Source organism: Ceratotherium simum, chromosome 5, assembly GCF_057802395.1.
Source record: "Ceratotherium simum simum isolate JZ-2026a chromosome 5, ASM5780239v1, whole genome shotgun sequence".
In the NCBI taxonomy this organism is placed as follows: domain Eukaryota; kingdom Metazoa; phylum Chordata; class Mammalia; order Perissodactyla; family Rhinocerotidae; genus Ceratotherium; species Ceratotherium simum.
Window position 1 is genome coordinate 22150483 of NC_141904.1, and position 21089 is coordinate 22171571.

Consider the following 21089-nt stretch of genomic DNA (forward strand, 5'->3'; position numbering starts at 1 on the left):
TCCAATAATTTTTTAACAGCTATCTCATCTTTTGATTTACACCATGAAGACTAAATAACCACACTATATTAATGAGGATGTATTATTTAAGGTTACTGAAAGAATAATTTCAATGAGGAGCTCAGGAGCTCTAAGTATTTGAGTTAGTAATTAAACTCCAAAATAATTACTAAATTATACCATTTTAATTAAGAGAATTAAGCTCGTTGGCTAGGATTCAGTTTAATTACTAAATCATCAAAGACAAATGAAGATTAACTTATAAGCTGCTAGGTAAATTCTTTTTAAAAAGTAAGCATTATAACACAATTAAGAAAGAACTCCACTATAACTATTACTCACTTTACAGAATTCACCTTCACCTGGAGGTTCACAAAATCTGCAGGTATGTCAACATAGCAAGCACCTGGACGACCATAAATACTGCTTCTCACCGCCTAAGTTTATTACCAATAGAAGAAAATATTTTAAAAATCTCAATCCTTATTATCATATTCCACTAAAAAAAACTTAAAATTATGAAATGAACACTATTTCAATTTTTCTGGACATCCTTAGTTGGAGAAATAAATGATTTTAATTAAAATTAAAAGGCTCACTATTAATTCTATATATTTTAAAAGATATTTTTGTTTAAAAGGAGAGAGATAGGAAAGAAAATACTCACTTAGGGCTTTAAAATTCATATTCTATTACTCTTTAGTTTTAGAAATTATTCACTAGGCTCTGCCTGCCAAGTCTTCGTAACATGTACTTTCACCGCTTCCTAATCCTAATGATTGAGCAAAGTTCAGAAACTGTGACTTTGTGTCAAATGGTTTCTGTAACACATGCTTTTGAAACAGCTCAAATGTAATTTACATATAAATGCTGGTTAACTAAAATTAATTTATAATATGCTGTTTAATCAACTAAGAGATGGTCTTATATGCATTAGTACTAATTTTCAAAAATAATCTTTTACAAAAGCATAAGAGAAAGAGCACCTAGGGTTTCATTATATCTTTTGTTTTACTTTTCTATAATTAAAAAAAAAAAGTTTTTTAACTAAAGCACAGGAGAAACCTTTTCCAAAAAATAACTTTTCTCTTTCTATAATTAAATATAATTGCAACAAACATTAAAATGTAACTAGCTCTTTAACAATATCATTTTTAACTGCCTGAATATATTCCTTTTTTTGTGTGTGAGGAAGATCAGCCCTGAGCTAACATCCATGCCAATCCTCCTCTTTTTGCTGAGGAAGACTGGCCCTGAGCTAACATCCGTGCCTGTCTTCCTCCACTTTATGTGGGACGCCGCCACAGCATGGCCTGACAAGCGGCACGTCAGTGCGCGCCCAGATCCGAACCCAGGCCACCAGCAGCGGAGCGTGTGCACTTAACCACTACACCACAGGGCCGGCCCTGAATATGTTGCTCATTCTATTGACAACAAAAATAATACTGGTAGGAGCAACTGAGAAAAACCACTTGACTTTGAGGGCTTGTAATTAAATACTGTACCTTTTCGATAATAGAGGGAATAGCTTCTATGCTGCTTGGCCGGGCAGAGAACTTGCTATATAATCTACAAGCTTCAACCTATATGCATAAAGAAAACCACTTCAGCTCACAGATCATATTACTCTTCTGAAGAAAGACAAAATGTGAAGTCATTACTTTCTACTATGTTTAGAGGAAAGACGGAGAAAATGCATTACCTGGACTGTTTCTTAAAAGCCTATGCAAAGCACAGTCAAATTTATGCCTCAATATGATTCGGGAAGCAAATAAAAATAAGATACCATTTTCATTTCTCAGATTGGCAAGAATGAAAAAGTTAGATAACATTCAGCATCTATCACAACACAGGAAAACAGGCACTCTCATAAACTGCTAGTGAGCGTATAAACGGAAAGGAAGTTGGCAATGTCTGCTAAAAATTAAAATGAGGATATCCTGGGACCCAGAAATTCCACAGCCAGGAATACACACCTTCCTCTCTTACATCTCATTACAATAATAATCTGTTCTTACATTTCTCGCAGTTTTCCTGTTACATATTTTGTTGCTGTGCTGTTTGGGTTACATAAATTCAGTAGTGGTAATTTTTCACTGTTTAATGTACTTTGAAGCATTATATAGAAACTACTTCTCTTGATATTTTTGGTATGGAATGTATGGAACAATTGGTGGTGTTAGTCCCACAGGAATGATAGAAATCTATGGAACAGTCGGTAGTCTCAATCCCACAAGCACGACAGAATTAAGATTACCCGCTAACTTTCAATCTGTTCTGGTCATGTTGTTTAGTTTTAAGTATTCCCACAAGAAACAGATATTTGGATTTTCAATAAAATCTGTGATCTTTCTCCTCAAATTTTTAATTTCATCTAATAAACTACTATTTCCCTTTTCAGGAAAAAATATTTGTCATGAACGTTATCCTCTGCTTTCTTTTTTCATCTATCAAGTTTTTGCAGTAACTTTAATTTTCCTTTTATTTATTTATTTCTTTTTTTTGTGTGTGAGGAAGATCAGCCCTGAGCTAACATCTGCCAATCCTCCTCTTTTTTGCTGAGGAAGACTGGCCCTGGGCTAACATCCATGCCCATCTTCCTCCACTTTACATGGGACGCCGCCACAGCATGGCTTGATAAGCAGTGCGTCTGTGTGCGCCCGGGATCCGAACCGGCGAACCCCAGGCCGCGGCAGCGCAGCGCGCGCACTTAACTGCTTGCGCCACCTGGGCCGGTCCCCCTAATTTTCCTTTTAAATAACATCTTCTCTACTTATTTTTCAAATATATCAGCATCTTGTAAATAACTGTTGTTATTCTCTACCATTAACTAAGTAAAACTTCAATTCCCTTTTAAGAGTATAAAAATATAACTTTTTCATTAACCTATACCAAGATCTAGTATTTTATATTAATTCCATGTTTATACTTTGAAGTTCTCATAATGATTTCTGATTTAACAATAGACTTTCCCTAATGGTTTTAACTTTGCTCATAACTTTGTGCTGTAAATGCTCAAATAATTCACATTTAAGTGTTAATCATTCACTCTCACCTATGTGCTTTCTATAACTATTCTTAAAACCGTAGCATTTTGTTGATAAATTCTTTCAAGTTTTTAAAAATTTTTAAATACTTTCCCTCAGCCTTCAAAAATAAAAATGAACTTGTCCAGAGTCTACTGATAGTCATTTGAGTAGGATTTTTACTCTCAACTTTTTACTTTTCCACAGTCTGAGAGGCATAGTCCCAAATCATTTTTATTCCCGCATTTTCTTGACTCTTTGAAGAACATACTTTCTGAGTTTAAAAGCCTGTCAAAAAGCTGTATTTCTTGGAAGATTGCTCCTAACCAAAGCCTACACTTTCTTAATATCCACACTGAGGTTGTCCTGTAGTTAAGAAAAATCACCTTTAAATTACCTCAGCCACCTCTATTTTATTTTGTTTATTTTGCAGCCAGAAGTTTTAATTTCTTCTCCATAAATTTTAATGGTGTGTGACTATGCTACTAAACTCTGGAGGAAAAATCTTAGTGTTGGGTACCTGAGGAAACTCCTGGAAGGCTCCCATTGTCTCCTGACTTCTTTCAGAGGAACCACCAATCACAATCAAGGGCCTGAAACATTCATTTTTTAAAGGAGAATTACAAATGAGATCAACATATAAAATACTCAGCAGAGTGCCCAACGAATAATAAACTCTCAATGAATGTTAAAAGAGAGAGAGAATGAATTACATTTTCCCTTAAAAACTGTAGATTTATAAAGATTTAGGAAACAACCTGATGTGGAGAACCCTTCCTCAATTTCAGAAAAATCTAAAATTTATAGTAAATGTTTTTCCTCCATGCTCCTCTCTTTCCCTCCCCTTTTAGATGCTGATGCTAAACCTCCAGGTGTGGTGATGTAAAATGAATTTTTAGGCCCTTACTATTATTCTTGGGATTAAGAGGAGGAGAAAATTTTTTCACACTTTCCGAAGTGAGTCTATTTTGGAAGTGGCAGAATGAGAGAAATTCCTCAGCAATAAAATTCTTATCCTTCAAGGAGAAAAAAAGAAAGCTAAAGTTACTCAGAAAATATCAGACTCTAAAGTAGATAAGAAAGAGAAAGCCTAGGAAGGAAGAAAGAAGAAAGTTTAAGAAACACATGTCAAGAAAGAAAACAATGTCCTTGCACTAGGAAGATTAAATATCTTATGAATTGATTAAAACATAACCAACAAACTCAATAAATATAAGAATTTCAATTTTCTTGCTAACTATGCAAAACAAAGTGAAGAATTAAATACATTCTTGCATACTGAGCTGGGATCTTTAAAAAATAATTCTTCACATTCACATACATATATAGATACAGGTAATATATACATATATATTCCAAGATGTTAACAGTGTTTATCTCTAGGTAAAGAAATTACTAATGTTTTTTTTATTTTCTTCCTAATACTCTTCCTAATTTAACTTTTTACTAAGCCATTCCCTCAAAGCACTTGATTCCACGTCTTCCCACACCAGATCAGTGTTGCTCCACTAAGTAAAATCATGTACTGAAATTTTTAAGAAAACGTTTTCAATAATAACAATCTACTTACCAACAGTTCATGTTTGCATTTGCCATACCACCTAAGGCATGGATGAGACCTGGGCCAGAAACAACAAGGCATGCTCCCGGCCTAAAAGCAAAACAGAATTTTTTTTTAAATTTCACTAACCTCTTCATATCTTGTTCCTATTATATTTGGGCTAAATCAAGTTGACAGCATACAGAAGCAAATTTTTGACTGCTGAGTACATTTTTGTGTGGGGAATAAAATGTTGTTTAAAAATTTCTTAACAAATAAATATAACACCAATTGATCTTTAACAGAAAGTAATTCTGAAATATAGCATTCTGCCCCAATTTTTTTTTCTTTTTTTTTTTAGCTTATAAACTATAGAAATTTATTTCTCACAGTTCTGGAAGCTAGAAGTCTGAGATTAGGATGCCAGCATGGTCAGGTGAGGGTTCTGCCCCAATTTTTTTTAATCAAACTTTAATGCTTTACCCTAGATGACTTTCTAAGCTTAAAGCACTCAAGGAAAAGGTATCTCCATATAATTCGGTTTGCCATTTTGCATTTATAAAGTTATTTATTTATTTTCTTTTTTGAGGAAAATTGGTCCTGCGCTAACATCTTTTGCCAATCTTCCTCTTTTTCTTTTTTATCCCCAAAGCCCCAGTACATAATTGTGTATCATAGTTGTAGAGTTTAGCTCTTCAATGTGGGATGCCATCTCAGCATGGCTTGATGGGCAGTGAATAGGTCCACGCCAAGGATCCGAACCGGCAAACCCCAGGCCGCTGAAGCAGAACACGCAAACTTAACATTACGACACTGGGCTGGCCCCTATAAAGTAATTTCTTAAGAACCTCTGTTTAAGACAGTCTTTAAAAGAAATTGACTTTCTTTTAAAGTCAGTTTACCTGCCTGTCAGATATCCAACCGCAGAGGCAGCATAACAAGCCTACAAAGAAAAAACACCGGGACTTAAGCATATTGGGATCAGTGTATGATAATTTACTACTAAGTAAGAGACTAGAAGTTAATGGTAAAGGAGGAATCGAAATGCTTTCCATTTTAACAAGTAATGTTCTACCTGTAAATTTCAAATAACAGTTTAATATCTAATCTGGTTTTTAGTTTTTCAAGGAATTTGTCCATATTATCTAGTTTATTCATAATACTCTCTTACAGTTGCTTAAATATCTAGAGGATCAATAGGAATGTTCTCTTTTTTATTGCTAATATTGGCAACTTGTGTTTTTTTTCTTTTATTCTTCATTGGCATTGCTAGGGATTTATCAAATTTTTCAAAGAACCAATTTTTGGCTTTGTTGATTTTTCTCTACTGTTCATTTGTTTTCTATTTCACTGATTTCTGCTCTTGTATTTATTATTTTACTCCTGTCATTTTGGGTCCAATTTGGTTTTCTTTTTCTAGCTTCTTAAAATGTAAGCTTAGGGTATTGGTTTTTGATCTTCTTGACTAATAGACTCATTTCAAACTATTTCCTCTAAGAACTGCTTTAGCTATAGCTTACAAGTTTGACATCTCACCTTTCCATTATCATTCAATTCAAAATATTTTCCATTTTCCATTGTGATTTCTTCTTCAACCCATTGATTAATTAGGGTCCACAGTGATGTCTCCTTTTTCAGTCCTGATATTAGTAATTTATATTTTTTCTCTTCTATTATTGATCAGTCTACCCTGAAGTTTACTGATTTTACTAATCTTTTCAAATATTTACCAAGTATCAAATGTGTTATTTAATTTTCAAATGTTTTGGGATTTTCTAGTTATCTGTTATTGAATTTTAGTTTATTTCCACACGGTCAGGCTACATATACTGTATGTTTTCAATCCTTGGAGATCTGTTGAGATTTCCTTTATGGCCTGCATATAGTTAGTTTTTACTTTGAAACTGCACTTCAGCTCATAACAGCAAGAGAAGGGAGGTGCTAAATTAAATATAAGATAACCTGGAAAAATGCTAAATGCCCTCTCAAACAAATCCTTCTTCTTAGTCTGGGACATCATTTTTTCCAGTATTATTTCTTCTCATTTTTTTAGAAATAATAATAATGCATTTTCTAACCTTCATTCAACTTTATGTGTAGTATACTGAACTTAAATAAATCTATGTGAGGAATATAAGTGTAAAAAATTAAAAATAAGTTTTTACGAATCATACTCTTAACCAGCACCACTACCATATGCCCAACTAAGAAGCTGCACAAAGGCTCTACTTTTTCTGTGTTGCTATTCTCTATTGCCCCTTGTCTCTTTTCCCTTCTGCACATAAGGCCAAATTCACATAGGACAATAATTAAGACAATTCCTAAGAAAGGCAATGTATAAAATAAAATATCTGCTGCAAAAAGAACACTTATTTGGACGCAGGAACATTGCTCACTTACTAAAAGCAGGGTGAGAAATGTTGCTGCAGAATGCAAAATACAAAACTACATATAACAAAAATTATATTTCTCTGGTAACAGACACCCAAAGTGGAAAAGGAACTGGTTTTATGATCATAAAAAATCTATTTCTCTACCAAATTACTTACAGGCAGAACAGCGTTCATAGTACTTAAGAGAGCAGACCCGACTCAAACTGTTTTTGTTGTTTTTTTTTGTGAGGAAGATCAGCCCTGAGCTAACATCCATGCCAATCCTCCTCTTTTTGCTGAGGAAGACTGGCCCTGGGCTAACCTCTGCGCCCATCTTCCTCTACTTTATTGGGACGCCACCAGAGCACGGCCTGACAAGCAGTGCATCGGTGCGCGCCTGGGGTCCGAACCCAGGCCACCAGCAGTGGAGCACGTGCACTTAACCGCTACGCCATGGGACTGGGCCCCGACTCAAATTGTTTTGATTCAAATCCTGGCTCTCCTAATTTCTACTGTGTAATTTTGGCAAGTTACTCTGCACCTTAGTTTCCTCATCTATAACATGAGCATAATTCACAGCATTGCTGTGAGGAAGAAATCAGTTAATACACGTAAAACACTCAGAATAGTGCCTGCACACAGTAAGCTCTCCATAACAGTGAAATTCCTCACAGTATGCTTACTTCCTGGAATACTGGTCAATATATGTCTTGATTACTCTAAGGATCTGGTGAAAGACAGCCAAATCACAACCAACTACACCTTTCTCTTTAGTACAAACTTGCCCTTGGACGCCAAGTCCTCTTCTGCCTCTTGAACGGCTTCTCTGTTCTCACATTCTCTTTCAATCACCTGGTCATTACCCTTAGTTAAGGCACTAGCTCAGGCTTCCTTCGATTACTCCAAAGAGTCAGGCTGACTGAGGGGCATAGGCACTGGGAGTGTCCTACAGACATCTCAAACTCATTATGTCCAAATCTGAATTCATTGCCTTTTCCCTCCAAATTGACTCCTCCTTCTGTATTCCCTCTGTATTCCCAGTCTAAGTCAGTGGCACCATGATCCACTTAGTCAGTCAAGCAAGTCTAAACCGAGGAATCATCTCCAGAAGAGCCTATCCTCTCCTTCCTAGTTGGTTAGTCCCTACTCATCCTTCAAGACACCTCCAGCAAACCTTCTCTGAGGTCTTAGGCTGAGCCTAGGTACCCTTTTCTGGGCTTCCATAGCACCCTGGATATATCTAACACAGCACTTATCACATTATAATAAAATTGTCTGTTTGTGTCTGTCTCCACAGCAGGTTATAAGCCCCTCAAAGACAGGAACTGTCTATCATTCATCTCCATATCCGTGCCCAACAAAGCGCCTGGGACTGAAGGAGGCCCTCAGCTAAGCTTATAGGGACTGAAATAAAACTTCAAGCTGCCCTTGTGATCCATACTTTATATGACTATGAAAATCATCTTTCTAAAGTACAAATCTAATTACATCTCCCACCTATTTAAAAAAACCTTTACAGTTTCACCCAATGTTTATTGAGAAACATCCACACTCTTTTTCCAGCCATAGACTCTCTACCACCTCAGCTTGGCATACCTATCCAGTCTCACAGCCCACCACGCCTTTAAGCTATCTTGATGAAATAGCATGAACAAACATTGCCTCTACAGGTAATCTTCTCTGCCCCACACAAAGAGAACCAGTCACTCTTTATATACACTGTTCCTTATACATGTATCTATTCTGAGTTATTATACTAGATAATTTTTTTTCTGTGTCTTGCCCTCACCTTCCCAGACTGTGACCAGCTTGAAAGTCAAGACTAAACCTCATTTCTTCATTATATCTCCCACAGGTTATGTAACACACAAATGAACCACAATTCCTGCTCTCCAGGAGCTCACAGGGGGTGGCAGGGAAGGGCACCTCTGAAGGAGGTCAAGGTAGCTGTCTGCGCAAGAGCTGGCAAGAACTTCAATTAGAGCACAACAGTGGGAGTGGCAAGCAGGAACAGTTAGTTAGCTTTAGATGGACTGATAGCATACGGCATTGCAGAAGTGGGTTCTCGATCTGTTAAGCTAGCACTGCTGAGAGAAGGACGAGGCAGGGCTGACAGAGGCAAAACTGAGACTGGATTGACAATATGTTCTATCTTCCCTTCTCGTGCTCCCCAGTAAGATCTAAGAAAGGCGGCAGTGTGATATGGAAGAATGAGGACTGGAGTAGGATTTGGGACACCTGAGTTCCAGCCATGGCTTTACCATTTGTGTTATCCATCACTTTGCAGGGCCGCCTACTATACAACAGGAGACTTGGCCTTCACCCATTCACCTCACAGGTACTCCCTGAGCACCTATCATCTGCAGGCACCACTTCGGCTGGGGATACAGATGTGTCAAGAATAAATAATATCCCTGCCTCCTGGAGCTCACAGTCTAATAGGACAGTCAGACAAGACAAACAATACACAGAAACAGACACATAACAGATATGAGACTGAAGGACAGGGGGCCCAGATTCAGACCAGGAAATGTCCCTTCCAATTCTGACACTCTAGACTTGGCAGAGCACAATATCGTATAGAATTAACAGCAGGGACTCCAGACCCAGACTACCTAGGTTCAAATCCTGCCTCTGCCAATACCAGCTGTCCCTGGGTTCGAATCCTGCCTCTGCCAATACCAGCTGTCACCTTGGGCACATTAGTTAACCTCTCTGTGCCTCACTTTTCTCCCCTGTCAACTAGGATTAACACTAGTTCTTGCCTCATAAGATTGTTGTGATTGGTATGTGTAAAGTATTGGAATAGCGGTAAGCGCTGAGTGTCTACAAAGAATATTTGCCATCATTATTAATCATTCCCAATCACGCATTCGGCTCCCAGCGTCCATACTTACCGCTTGCTCATTCCTCATCCCAACGTATTTGATGCCCACCTCCTGGGCGGCAACGGCGATTTCCATCACTGGGATGCCGACGATGCCAAACATGTACTTCACACCCTGGGGACCAACAAGGGCGAAATAAACGCCCGCCACTCCGTTCCCTCCCGAGGCGCTGAAAGGAAAACCTGCAAACCTCCCTCCCTCCCACTCCCACCGCGCTCCCCGTCTCCAAGACAACATCTCGGCCCGCGCCGGCTTCCGTAGGAGCCTTTCAATCCTGTCGTGACTGTCGTACTTGCGTTTTCAGGGCCTGGGCGATGACTTTAGCACCAGACACCTGCATCTCGTCTCTGTCCTTGCGCTGTGCCAAGTTACTTTCCGACATCTTCTACCTAAAAGTGCACGGCCCTCTCGCGGTGGACAGCAAGCTGACACGGAGTCACCCAGCGAAAGAAACCCGGAAGACAGGTGGGCCGCGGTTGGGGGGACCCCTCCTCTGACTGACAGAAGGAGAGCGACCAACCGAATTAAACAGCGAGAAGGAAGAGGCGGGGCTACAACCAGTCCGCTGTCAGGGCAGAATGTAAACACACTCCTTCTCCAATGAGAGCCGGCTTCTCCATTCAGCGGGTCAGAGTGTCAGGAGGAGGCGGGACGGGCGGGAGGCTGCGGCTTGTGCCGAGCAGGTAAGAAGCTAAACCTCGGCAGCCTCTCGCCATGTCTGCCGACCTCCCCAGCCCTTTCGGGCCGCGAAGGGCGAGTAGCGCATGCGCATACTTGAGGGGGAGGAGGGCTAGGAGCGGGGGCGGAGGGGGTGTGGCACGGGTGCACTCTCCCGGCCCCGCCTCCTTCCCGGCCGCTGCGGGGGGTGGCGGGGGCGGGTTGCGGGCTGCAGGAGCCAGGTGGGCTAGATGTCGCGGGTCGTTGGGCAAGGTCATGTTTGGCTCGTGTTGTCATTGCTTCTGCTCCCCTGGGTTCTAGGCTTTTACTTATACCCTTTTTGGTTTACGCTTTCCTAACTTAGGCTTTGTAGTCCGTGAAGCGTAGTAATACGCGTCAATTAAATCTAGAATGCACCCTTTACTCCCGTATTGTTACCGCCTGGAAAGGGGGTTCATCTGCGTGCTACAAGACAAGTCAAGAGGCAAGGTGGTAGGAGAGAAAGGGCATTTTATTACAGCTCACTAGCAGGAGGGAAGTTGGCTGACTAATGTCCAAAAAAACCATCTTAAGGGGGCACAAAATCTGATAGCAGTTAGCCTGGTGGATTATAAGGGAGGGGGGTAGGGATATCAACCCTCTGATGTTACAGACTGTGGGTTGCCATGCCAGATCTTTCAGTTTTCCTTGATGATGGCTATCAGCATAGACTCTCTTTTTGGAGGTCATCTCATTCCTAAGGAATGCAGAAGAACGGGGTTATCTTATCGCAGCTGGGAGGTATTTGCACAGGCAGGGGTGGTCAAATCTACAGTGTGGTTAGATCTCCTGGAGGGTGCATATCCTGCTGGGTTAATCAGAGGTCATTCAAAGTTACAATAGAGTTTCTTTTCTACAATATGGCTTCCCTTATGTCAACCTTGTCTTGAGCTGGTGTCAATATTACTATAGATGAGGACACTGAGTTCCCAGGCAAGGAAATAAGTACCTTGCCCAGAGCTCTTGGATCCAGACCATGCCACACACTCCCAATCTTGTATTGTAGTCACTGTTCAGCCCTTAGACCGCAAGAGATGAGTTTCTTGAACCTAGTTAATCTACTTACTTGTCAAGTAAAATTGACATTCCAGAAAGATGCAAAACGTTCTTCATGTGGCTTTGAATAGTCCTTGTGTCTGGCTGCACCCCTAGTTGGGTGAGCAGTGCAGGATAGGTTGCGGACAGACCAAAGAAAAGACCCAGAGACGGCGAACGAGACATATAGGTTTATTGGGAGTTACTTACAGGGAGGTCCAGTGGCTGCCAGCTGGACAGCACTGTGCACCTGCAACCGTGGGCGGGGAGGGGGTTGCTTATATAGGCAGGGGACACAAAGGCTATATGCTTGCCAAGAGGCTGTCCCTGGTATGACTGGCGTTCCCAGGAACAGTAGCTCAGGTGGAGGGGCTCTGTGTCCCTTTAAGACGTGATGTTCTTTCAGTGAGATAAGGTAAGATCCCGGCTGGCCAGGCCCTGGATGGTTACAAATCCTGCCCAGAAGGGAGCCAGAAGGACACATGGTTGCAATGGGCTTGTGGGCTCTTGCTGAACAAACAAGGCCCAGGCCATACACCTTGGCATAGTGTCTTCTGTCCCTGTTTGAGAAGCATGGACTCAACCCCCCTCTGTAGTATTGTTTATATCATATCTGTGTGACAATCTGTACCCACATTGCATCAGAAGCACTTGGGAAGCTTTTTAAAAATACAGTTGCTTGAACCCTATCCCATATCTTCTGAATCAGCTTCTCAGGAGAAGTTAGGTACCTGTGTTTTTCTAAAGCTGCTACCTAATTTTGATTTGCAGCCCAACATGAGAACCACTGGCTCTGTACTCATACTAGAGGCATGAATTAATAGCAATTAAATGTGTGATTGTCTGTTACCAAAGTAATACTCTTGATCAGTTTGGATTTACAGGTTCAGGGCTGGGTTAACATTGGCAGCACAGACTGTACAGATGGTAGTCAGTTCCTGGGCCTTGTGCCTACTTCTGTGTAAAAAGGATCACTGACAGAATCACTCAGTAATAAAGTCTAGTGAGAATTGAACTATGAATTGGAACAAACCCACTGAATTCAGATTAACTGGTTTTGCAAATGGATAAATTCTCAACTGACTGGATTCTGCCCTTTAGCAAAGGGAAAAGTCAGACTGTTTAAACTTGCTTACACCTTTCTGTTCAGGGTACAATGTTCCACTGTTCACTTAGGTCTGATGATTCAGCAGAAATGGTGAGAGTCCTCACCCCCAGGATTAGCAGGCACTGGGAGCAACTCCTTTCAATCCAATTGTAATTACAGGGTTCTGGGATTCTTTTGTAACTTATCCAGGGCCCTTGGTGCAGGCTTTGTAAGCATTAACCACATTCTTTATTACTTTCATTGGTGGTAGGTGTGGAATTTTATTTGTTGGATATATTATTGGAATTTTGTTTATTTATTTATTGGTGGAAGGAGGTCAAAAGAGGAATAACTCTAATTATTATTTTTTTTTTTTGGTGAGGAAGATTAGCCCTGAGGTAACATCCGTTGCCGATCCTCCTCTTTTTGCTGAGGAAGATTGGCCCTGGGCTAACATCTGTGCCCGTCTTCCTGTTTTATATGGGGTGCCGCCACAGCATGGCTTGACGAGCGGTGCATTGGTCCGTGCCTGGGATCTGAACCTACAAATCCCAGGCTGCCGAAGTGGAGTACACAAACTTAACCACTACACCACTGGGCCGGCCCAAATCTAATTTTTTTTAAAGAAAAGGCTAAGGTAGTGATGACATGCTCTCCAAAGTGCAGAGCCAGTCATCAAAGAGTCTTTATACTGATCACTCTATTTGTGGGTTCTGGACCTGAGATTATGAGAGAGTTATTTGGTGGCTTTCTTCCATCAGGGTGAAAAGAATGTCCAGGCAACCAGGTAATTTAGTAAAAGTTGCAAATATAGTGTCTAGAGAAAATATACTCTCTAGAGATTTAAAATATCCAGCTTGCACAGGTAGTAACTCCTTAGGCCCAAATAGTATGATAGTATGTTTTAATTTCAGTAAACTAACAAAGTCACTAAAAATCTTTGTGATTATTTAAAGGCATAACACTAACTGAACCTGTGAAAAATATTCTCACAAACCTATTTTATCAAAATGATAAGCATTTGATTATCAAATGAAGAAATGAATTAGGGTTTATTTGTGATGCATTATAGAATGGCTGAAAATAAAAGTAAAATGGCTGAAATAAAACAACTGAAACTGAATATTTTAAATACAAACAAAAAGCAAGCAACAATAACAAAAAAGGAAATCTATGTAGAACACTATTTTTAAAACCACCATTGAAAACTGTACAGCAGGAAATCTGCTGTAGGAAATATGTCAACATAGAGCAGGAAATAAAATAATATAATAAACTGGTTCTTTAAATAAAACAGGTTAAGTTGATTTTGTTTACTTCTCATTAAATTTATGGACCGCAGAGTACCAAAGGTCGGAGAGAGGCTTAAAGCAAAACCAGAGAAAAGCAACTTTATGACTGAACTGTCAGGGACAGTTTTAATGCCTTAGCCAGTGGACAGGAACTGGAGTTTTTCCCAGTCATCGTGCGACCTGGAGAAAGGTCGGATTCCTGCAAGCCCTTCATCTTTGCTCTGCATTTTAATGCCAGCAAGACCCAGAACCGGAGCAGGGAACACTGCGGGGCAGAAACTGAAGGAACCTGTTGTTTCCCTGTTTTAGCTTTGTCTTAGTCCATTGTGTTTGTGTGTGTGTGTGTGTGTGTGTGTGTTTTAAAGCAAAATTGGGGTAATTTGACATCAGCAATTATTAAATCACTGATAAGGATTTTTATTTTGTGTAAAATGCACCAGGAAATGGTGACAACTATATGTCATGCTATGAGGACATAAGAGATTTATCTCAAATGGCTTAGAAATCATAATCTAGTATTTCTCAATATGATGGAACTACACACTTGGGGGTGGTCCATGGGGGAGGAAGATGGCAGCTATTACCTTGGAAACATGGTACCAGGATTCAAATGCTTTTCTGTTTTCATTTGTTTCTTCTGTTTTGCCATTAGCCTTCATTACAGCCCCTTCCTTTAGCTTCTTAAATTGTACCTTATTGTTTTGTTTTGATTTTAACCTATTCTCTGTCCAAGAAACAAAGAATCAGCTGTAGGGCAGAATCTCTGAATGATTCCTAGGGTTTGATTTGAACTGGGGTGTAATCCCAGGTGAAGGACATCTTCAAGATGAAAAACTCAAGCCCTTGGACTTCTTTCTGCATCATAACTTTTGAGTTCCTCTTCAGAGCTTAGCTGTGATTTATTGTTTTATTCAATTTTTAAAATATATTTAATATTTATGACATCTGTCAGACACATGAATAGGAACAGAGATTAATACACACTCATGAACCCAGCCCCTAGCTTAAGAAACACATTACAAATACAACGAAGCCCCCTGTGTGTCCCTCCCCCATTACGCCTCCTTCCCTATGCCATAGAGGTAACTGCTGTCTTGAATTTGTTGTTTATGATTCCCACATTATCTGTACTTTAGGCAATGGACATTTAGGTTGTTTTTAGTTTGTCGATGTTCACAGTTTTCTCTGAACATTCTTGCATGTCTCCTTGTGCACATGTGTGAGTTTTATGTATATGTGTCTAGGAGTGGGTCGTCATCAATTTTGTTATATATTGCCAAATTGGTCTCCAAGTTACTGTGCCAGTTTATACTCCCACCATCTGTATATGGGGGAGAACTCCCCTTTCTCCACATCCTCAATTGTGGAATTTAAAATTTTTTGCCAATCTGATGGATGTGAAATGGCTTCTCATTTCCCTTTACCTGACTACTAATGAAGAGATAGAGATATGAATTTAGATATATAGATTTAGACATCAATATACCATCTGGATTTCTTCTTCTGTGAGTTACCTGTTTATATCTTTTGCCCATTTATTTATTGGATGATCTTTTTCTTATTTATTTGTAGATGTTCTTTATATATTCTGAATACCTATTCTTTACCTTTTAACTTTGTTTATAGTTACTCTTGAGGTGCAAAGTTGTGGGGGTTTTTTTGGTATATGGTCACATTTGACAATTCTTTTCCTTTATGTTTTATACTCTTTGTAGCTTGTTTAAGAAAACTTTCCTTAACCTGAGGTTACAGAGATATTTTTTCTATATTTTCATCAAAAAGTTTAGTTTTTCATATTTATATATGATGGGAGGTAGCAATCCAGGGGTTTTTTTCCATTTAATATCTATGTCAATTAGATTTTCTGTGTAATTAACCACTTTAAAACTCAGTGACTTAAAACAACTGTTACTGCACAAAATTGGGGTTCACTTTGAGATCGATCTGCGAGAACAGGGGGAGTGTGCCCTCAGATCTGTCTCAGAATAATGCTGATCTCTTTTCCCAAAGGCTGATGCCATAATTAATTGGCTTGTTTATGCTCATTGGGCAAGTGAACCCCTATTTTGTGCAGTAACAGTTGGTGACCACAAAGGGACTGGGTCCTGTGACCACCCGCCCAAGGCTCTGGAACCCCTGATGGGGTATGGGGTCTTTTCATCGAGCGGCGCCTAGATGATTTTGTCTAGAGGCTCGACTGATTGGATTCCTGTTTCCCGCTCCGGTGCTCCAGGCCCCAAGGCCTTTTTTTTGCTTTGGGAGAAGAAAACAGCTCAAGGATCAGATGTCTTTTGGGTGAGTGACCTCATTAAAATGTGCCTGTGCCTAAAATTGTCTAATATCTCATCAGGATCGTAGGTTAGAGGCCCCACTGGTGATTTTTGCTGGATTAAAGTCCCAAAGCTAGGATTGTGGGTTTAAGGGAGACAATGTAAAAGGTTCCAGCCACTGGGGCACTCAAAAGGATTGAGTTAGAGTCCCGAGCTATGGGATAGGGTCCCAGAGTATTGGATTTTGGTGTCTGTTCATGTTTGTCTATGTCTGACTGTTTTATTCATTAAAATTAGCTGTTGGGGACTGAGTTTCTTGGTGATTGTAACAAACTCTCTTTAGATATTACCTTGTTTGTTGCAGTCACTTTGGGAAAAGCCCCCTAAAATGAGGATAACTGTAAACAGCTGACAAGATAACCCAGGATAATTTAAAATTACAGTGGCCACTTTGGGCTCCTTGTGAGCTTTTAAACCGACAAACAAAGAAATCTTTAGAGTCAAGGGCTCTACCTTTCAACCTAAAGCCTCCATAGGCTGTATATGTTTGCAAAGAACTGCAGAATCTTACCAAGATTATTTTGTATCCTGAGGGCTTGGCTTGATAATCTTCAGGATTGGGGGTGCAGATGGTTTCAAAACTACGGTGGGACGAAAATGTGATTGCACTCCATTTTGCGGTCAGAGATGGTCGAGGAGAAATGCAGGTTGCACTCCTGTTTGTGGCTAAGGGTCCTACCAAACCGCGTCAGCCTCAAGGGAATTACATTAGCCATAAGAAGGAAGCCTTGGCTTGGCCTTCATTGTAAAGGTCTTGGTTTCGGGGATACCTGAAATTTTCATGATCTGGTTCTAGCTGCAGCATAAGTATACTTTTGACCCGCCATGTCTAAATTTTGAAACAACAGGAAACACTAATCAGATCCCCACCTGTAGCCCCTTAGGCTGCATTTTCCCAAACTGGGCAACTTTTAGCTATGAGTATGTAGTATGAGCTACTAAGTGCTCATTGGTTTATTGATCCTTCTCCTCCCAGAGATGCTCACTATTTTTCCATGTCTCTGTCTTCTGGGTCATTTGTCATAAAAAGGAAAAATACCATAGGGCAAGAAGCAGGCATCTCCATAAGCCTGTTGTCTGGGTGGGCCGCAATAAACTTTGCTGTAGCGCCCACCTATGGAGTATGCACATAAGGTAGAAGGTGTTGCTAAGGGTCATCTTGGAAACCATAGAAGACTGAAAAATTGGTGGGCACAGATCGAGAAGTTAAGAGCCATTAGGGCTCTCACCACCTCGAGAAGACTCCTGTGGTAGGGTAAGTTGGTTATGGAATGGGGTAGATGATGAGTCCTCCACCGACCTCAAGAAAATGTCCATGCAACGGACTCTGTAAAGCACACGCAATCCCCAGCCCCACAACACCTTCCTCCTAGGTATTAATCTGGCTCCAAGAGACCCAAGGCGTAGTTAAAGCTGTTAATGTACGTATAAGATGAGGGTTTTTTCCTTTTGTCTTGTTCTATGTCTTGAGAGCTTGGCTTTGTGACTGCTTTGGTCTCTGCCATCTGGAGGATGCACGTACTGGTGTGCATCTTGGTGGCCAGTTGAGTTGACTGGGGTTCCGAGATGTACTCTCTTTGTCCGGCTGTATCAGCTCTCAGAGGTGTTTTTCATGAGTGGTCCCAGTCCATCAGGGGCCTTTGTCATCTCAACCTTCATTGCTTGTCAGTGCATTACCACCTGTGCAGCAGAAGCCTTTGCTTTCTTGGATTATTTTTGGGAGTGAATTTCTGGATCTTGTCAGGGCTGCTTCTTTTGCACTCTCTTTTGGGGAATGCCTATTGCATCCATACTTAAGCCATAAATGCTTATTGGTTTGAGTCACTATTAATATCCTGCTTGTCAAAGGTCAGAGGATGGGTCCTTAAATTGGAAAAACTTCTAAATTGAAAAAATGTATCTGAAAGGATGGGTCAACCTCTTTTATCCTTGCAAGACTGGAAATGCAGCTCTAGAGGCAGTTCAGATTCCACCCATTTCCCTTATCTCAAAGAGCTTACAAACTCACCAGGAAATATCTAGGCCGTCACCAATTCCTAAGACTGAAGGAAAAAAGGAAAGAAAAATGGCCATAAGAGCACCCTCACCAAAAATCTAGCATCTTGAGTGTCTTCTCCACAAATATTAGTAAAGAAGGCTTAAAACAAAATTTGGATTCATAACTAGGGAGCCTTGTATTACTGTACCTGATTAATGGCAGTAATTTCAAAACAATAGCTGTGGAGTCTCTGTGTATGTATGTCTATATGTATGTTACATATGTGTGATATTTTACCTCCAGATGGTATAATTTCTAAAGAGCTCTATTCACTTGGCTTAAAGTAAGTGTGTATATAAATTATTTCTAAATATAATAGCAACTAACCCAAATGTCTTCCAAGTTAACGTGATATAAATTAATCTTTGGTAACTGAAAACTTATTTAAGCTTGTTGGTTTGATTAAAATGGACATGGGCCGGCCCCGTGGCTTAGCGGTTAAGTGCGTGTGCTCCGCTACTGGCAGCTCCCGTTCAGATCCCGGGGGCACACCGACGCACCGCTTCTCCGGCCATGCCGAGGCCGCATCCCACATACAGCAACTAGAAGGATGTACAACTATGACGTACAACTATCTCCTGGGGCTTTGGGGGAAAAAAGAGGAGGAGGATTGACAATAGATGTTAGCTCAGAGCCGGTCTTCCTCAGCAAAAAGAGGAGGATTGGCACAGATGTTAGCTCAGGGCTGATCTTCCTCACAAAAAAAAAATAATGGACGTGTCCTCAGAGTTATCAGCATTGGATATAATGCAGACATGCAGCCTTTATTCTACATTTTTTGGTGAAATAAGCTGATATTATCGCTATTGCAAAACTGGCTAGCAAAAATAACTTAAAAATGATAGCTAATTTTGTTTAATGTCTCACGAAGTTTTGTGGGCAATCCAAATAATTATTGGGAATGAATAAACTAAATAGATGTGAAAAAGATAAAAGTGTTGGGTGAACTTTTTATGTGTTATGTCATGTATATTTAAGATAACTTCCAAAATCTCTCTTATAACTTGAAACTTTGAAGTTTGGCTAGATGAAATTAAATGATAAAAAAATTCATTGACTATCTGGGTCATTTTCAAATAAGATAAAATACTGAAACGTTATTGCTAAACATGTCTAAGTTTATCTACTTTTGGCTTCTTATTACAAAGAAACTAAAAGATGTTTGGGTCTATTAGTAAACATGTCTTGTAATTTATTAAAAATTGTACTGAGGGGCTGGCCCTGTGGCCTAGTGGTTAAGTTCGGCGTGCTCCACTTTGGTGGCCTGGGTTCAGTTCCCAGGCATGGACCTATACCACTTGTCAGCGGCCATGCTGTGGTGGCGACCCACATACAAAGTAGAGGAAGATTGGCACAGATATTAGCAAAGGCCGAATCTTCCTCAAGCAAAAAGAGGAATATTGGCAAAAGATGTTACCTCAGGGCGACTCTTCCCCAGCAAAAAATATATATATGTATTGTACTATGAAGTAGCACGTTTCTAGAAATTATGGAAAGTGTTTAGAATGCTAATATAAAAGAGAGTTCATAGTTTCTTACTTAAGTTTTCACTAAGGTGTGTAAGGGTTAAAAGTTCTGGTTAATATACGTAATTAAAGCTGGGAAAGGAAATTCTTTGTATTCATGGAAAGTAAGATGTATGTTTTCAGTAAAGAGGGTATAAATAATGGAAACATTTTTGGTTGTTTTGTTAAGAAAGATAAATTTGTCCCAAAGTACTAGATGGGAAATAAAAGGAAGGTATGGGACAAACTTTGAAGTAAAAAAAAGTTATAGAAGGTTTGTGGAAGAGGAACCCTAAAAAAGAGTTTTATGTATGGTCACGTTGGCTAAGATTGAAGTAAATCTAATTAAGTAAATCAGTTTTATTGTCAAAAGCAAGCTGGTACAAAATTAGAATTTGGTTTTCTCACTCTTAAAAGGATAATTTTCTTGAACTTTTAGTCTGCTCTTGTTGAAGAGATTATGAAAGGTTTTTTTCCTTTGAGTAGCCTACCAGAAGGGTAGGGATTTTATGTTTTATCAAAATAAATTTCCTGTATTGTTTTTATCAGGTCTTTAATCACAGGTGCTAAGGTTTTTCTTACAGCTATTTAATTTTCTGCATTGGCCTGAAAATCTTTAATTGTCACTATGGTTAAATGGATAACTAAGCATTGTTTCACAGGGACCTATGATATTATGCAGGTAAATATTATTGATATAATTGTTTTAAAAATTATATAACATTCCTAAAATTCTGATCTGTCCCAGCTGTCAGCCATAATTCTGGTTATTATCTTGAAGTGTTGTATGTCACAGAAATAGCCAAGTTTCTTTATCAAGTGCCCTTTTTGAGTCTTTTGTCATTTGCAGATAGTTGTTGTACTGTGATGTTTTTGTAGATGTATTTCATTTTCAGAGAGATTCATGGAAAGGACTCTGACACTTGCTCTAGAATACAGGTTTCTGATAAACTTTCAGATCATAAAACTGAACTGGGTGAGAAATTACAGAACTCTAACAGAGAAACTGATGATATCATGAACCTGCTAACAGAAGATTAAGATCAAGAATTGATTACACAAGACTGAATGAACTGATGAGGATGATTATAATTTTTATGACTTTTCATTTGAAATATTGCTGATTTTTAATGTTTTGGTTTTTTCCAGATTTAAGGAAACCTTTTTCTCTTTTCTCTTAAGCTAACTATGACTTATAGCAATTTGGTAAATTATACTTTTATAAGCAGAATTGAAACATTTATTTCTTTTTTCTCCCTGCCTGATCCCTCCAGAATTTG

At 39.5% G+C, this 21089-nt stretch overlaps 2 protein-coding genes across 3 annotated transcripts in view; one reads left to right on the plus strand and one right to left on the minus strand.

Annotated features, from left to right (window-relative positions):
- Nucleotides 1-10256, minus strand: part of HACL1 (2-hydroxyacyl-CoA lyase 1) — a 47707-nt gene extending 37451 nt beyond the window's left edge. For both annotated transcript variants that reach the window (XM_087430588.1, XM_004419393.3), the window contains exons 1-7: nucleotides 10119-10256; nucleotides 9836-9940; nucleotides 5469-5509; nucleotides 4597-4677; nucleotides 3547-3619; nucleotides 1506-1583; nucleotides 343-437 (exon numbers count right to left, since the gene is read on the minus strand). In XM_087430588.1, coding sequence (XP_087286714.1) covers nucleotides 343-437; nucleotides 1506-1583; nucleotides 3547-3619; nucleotides 4597-4677; nucleotides 5469-5509; nucleotides 9836-9940; nucleotides 10119-10208 — 563 coding nt within the window. In that variant the 5' untranslated portion in view covers nucleotides 10209-10256. The remainder of the gene's footprint in view (nucleotides 1-342; nucleotides 438-1505; nucleotides 1584-3546; nucleotides 3620-4596; nucleotides 4678-5468; nucleotides 5510-9835; nucleotides 9941-10118) is intronic.
- Nucleotides 10257-10426: 170 nt separating this feature from the next.
- The window catches only part of BTD (biotinidase), a 37785-nt gene continuing 27122 nt past the window's right edge, over nucleotides 10427-21089 (plus strand). The window contains exon 1 of the mRNA XM_004419394.3: nucleotides 10427-10509. Coding sequence (XP_004419451.2) covers nucleotides 10427-10509 — 83 coding nt within the window. The remainder of the gene's footprint in view (nucleotides 10510-21089) is intronic.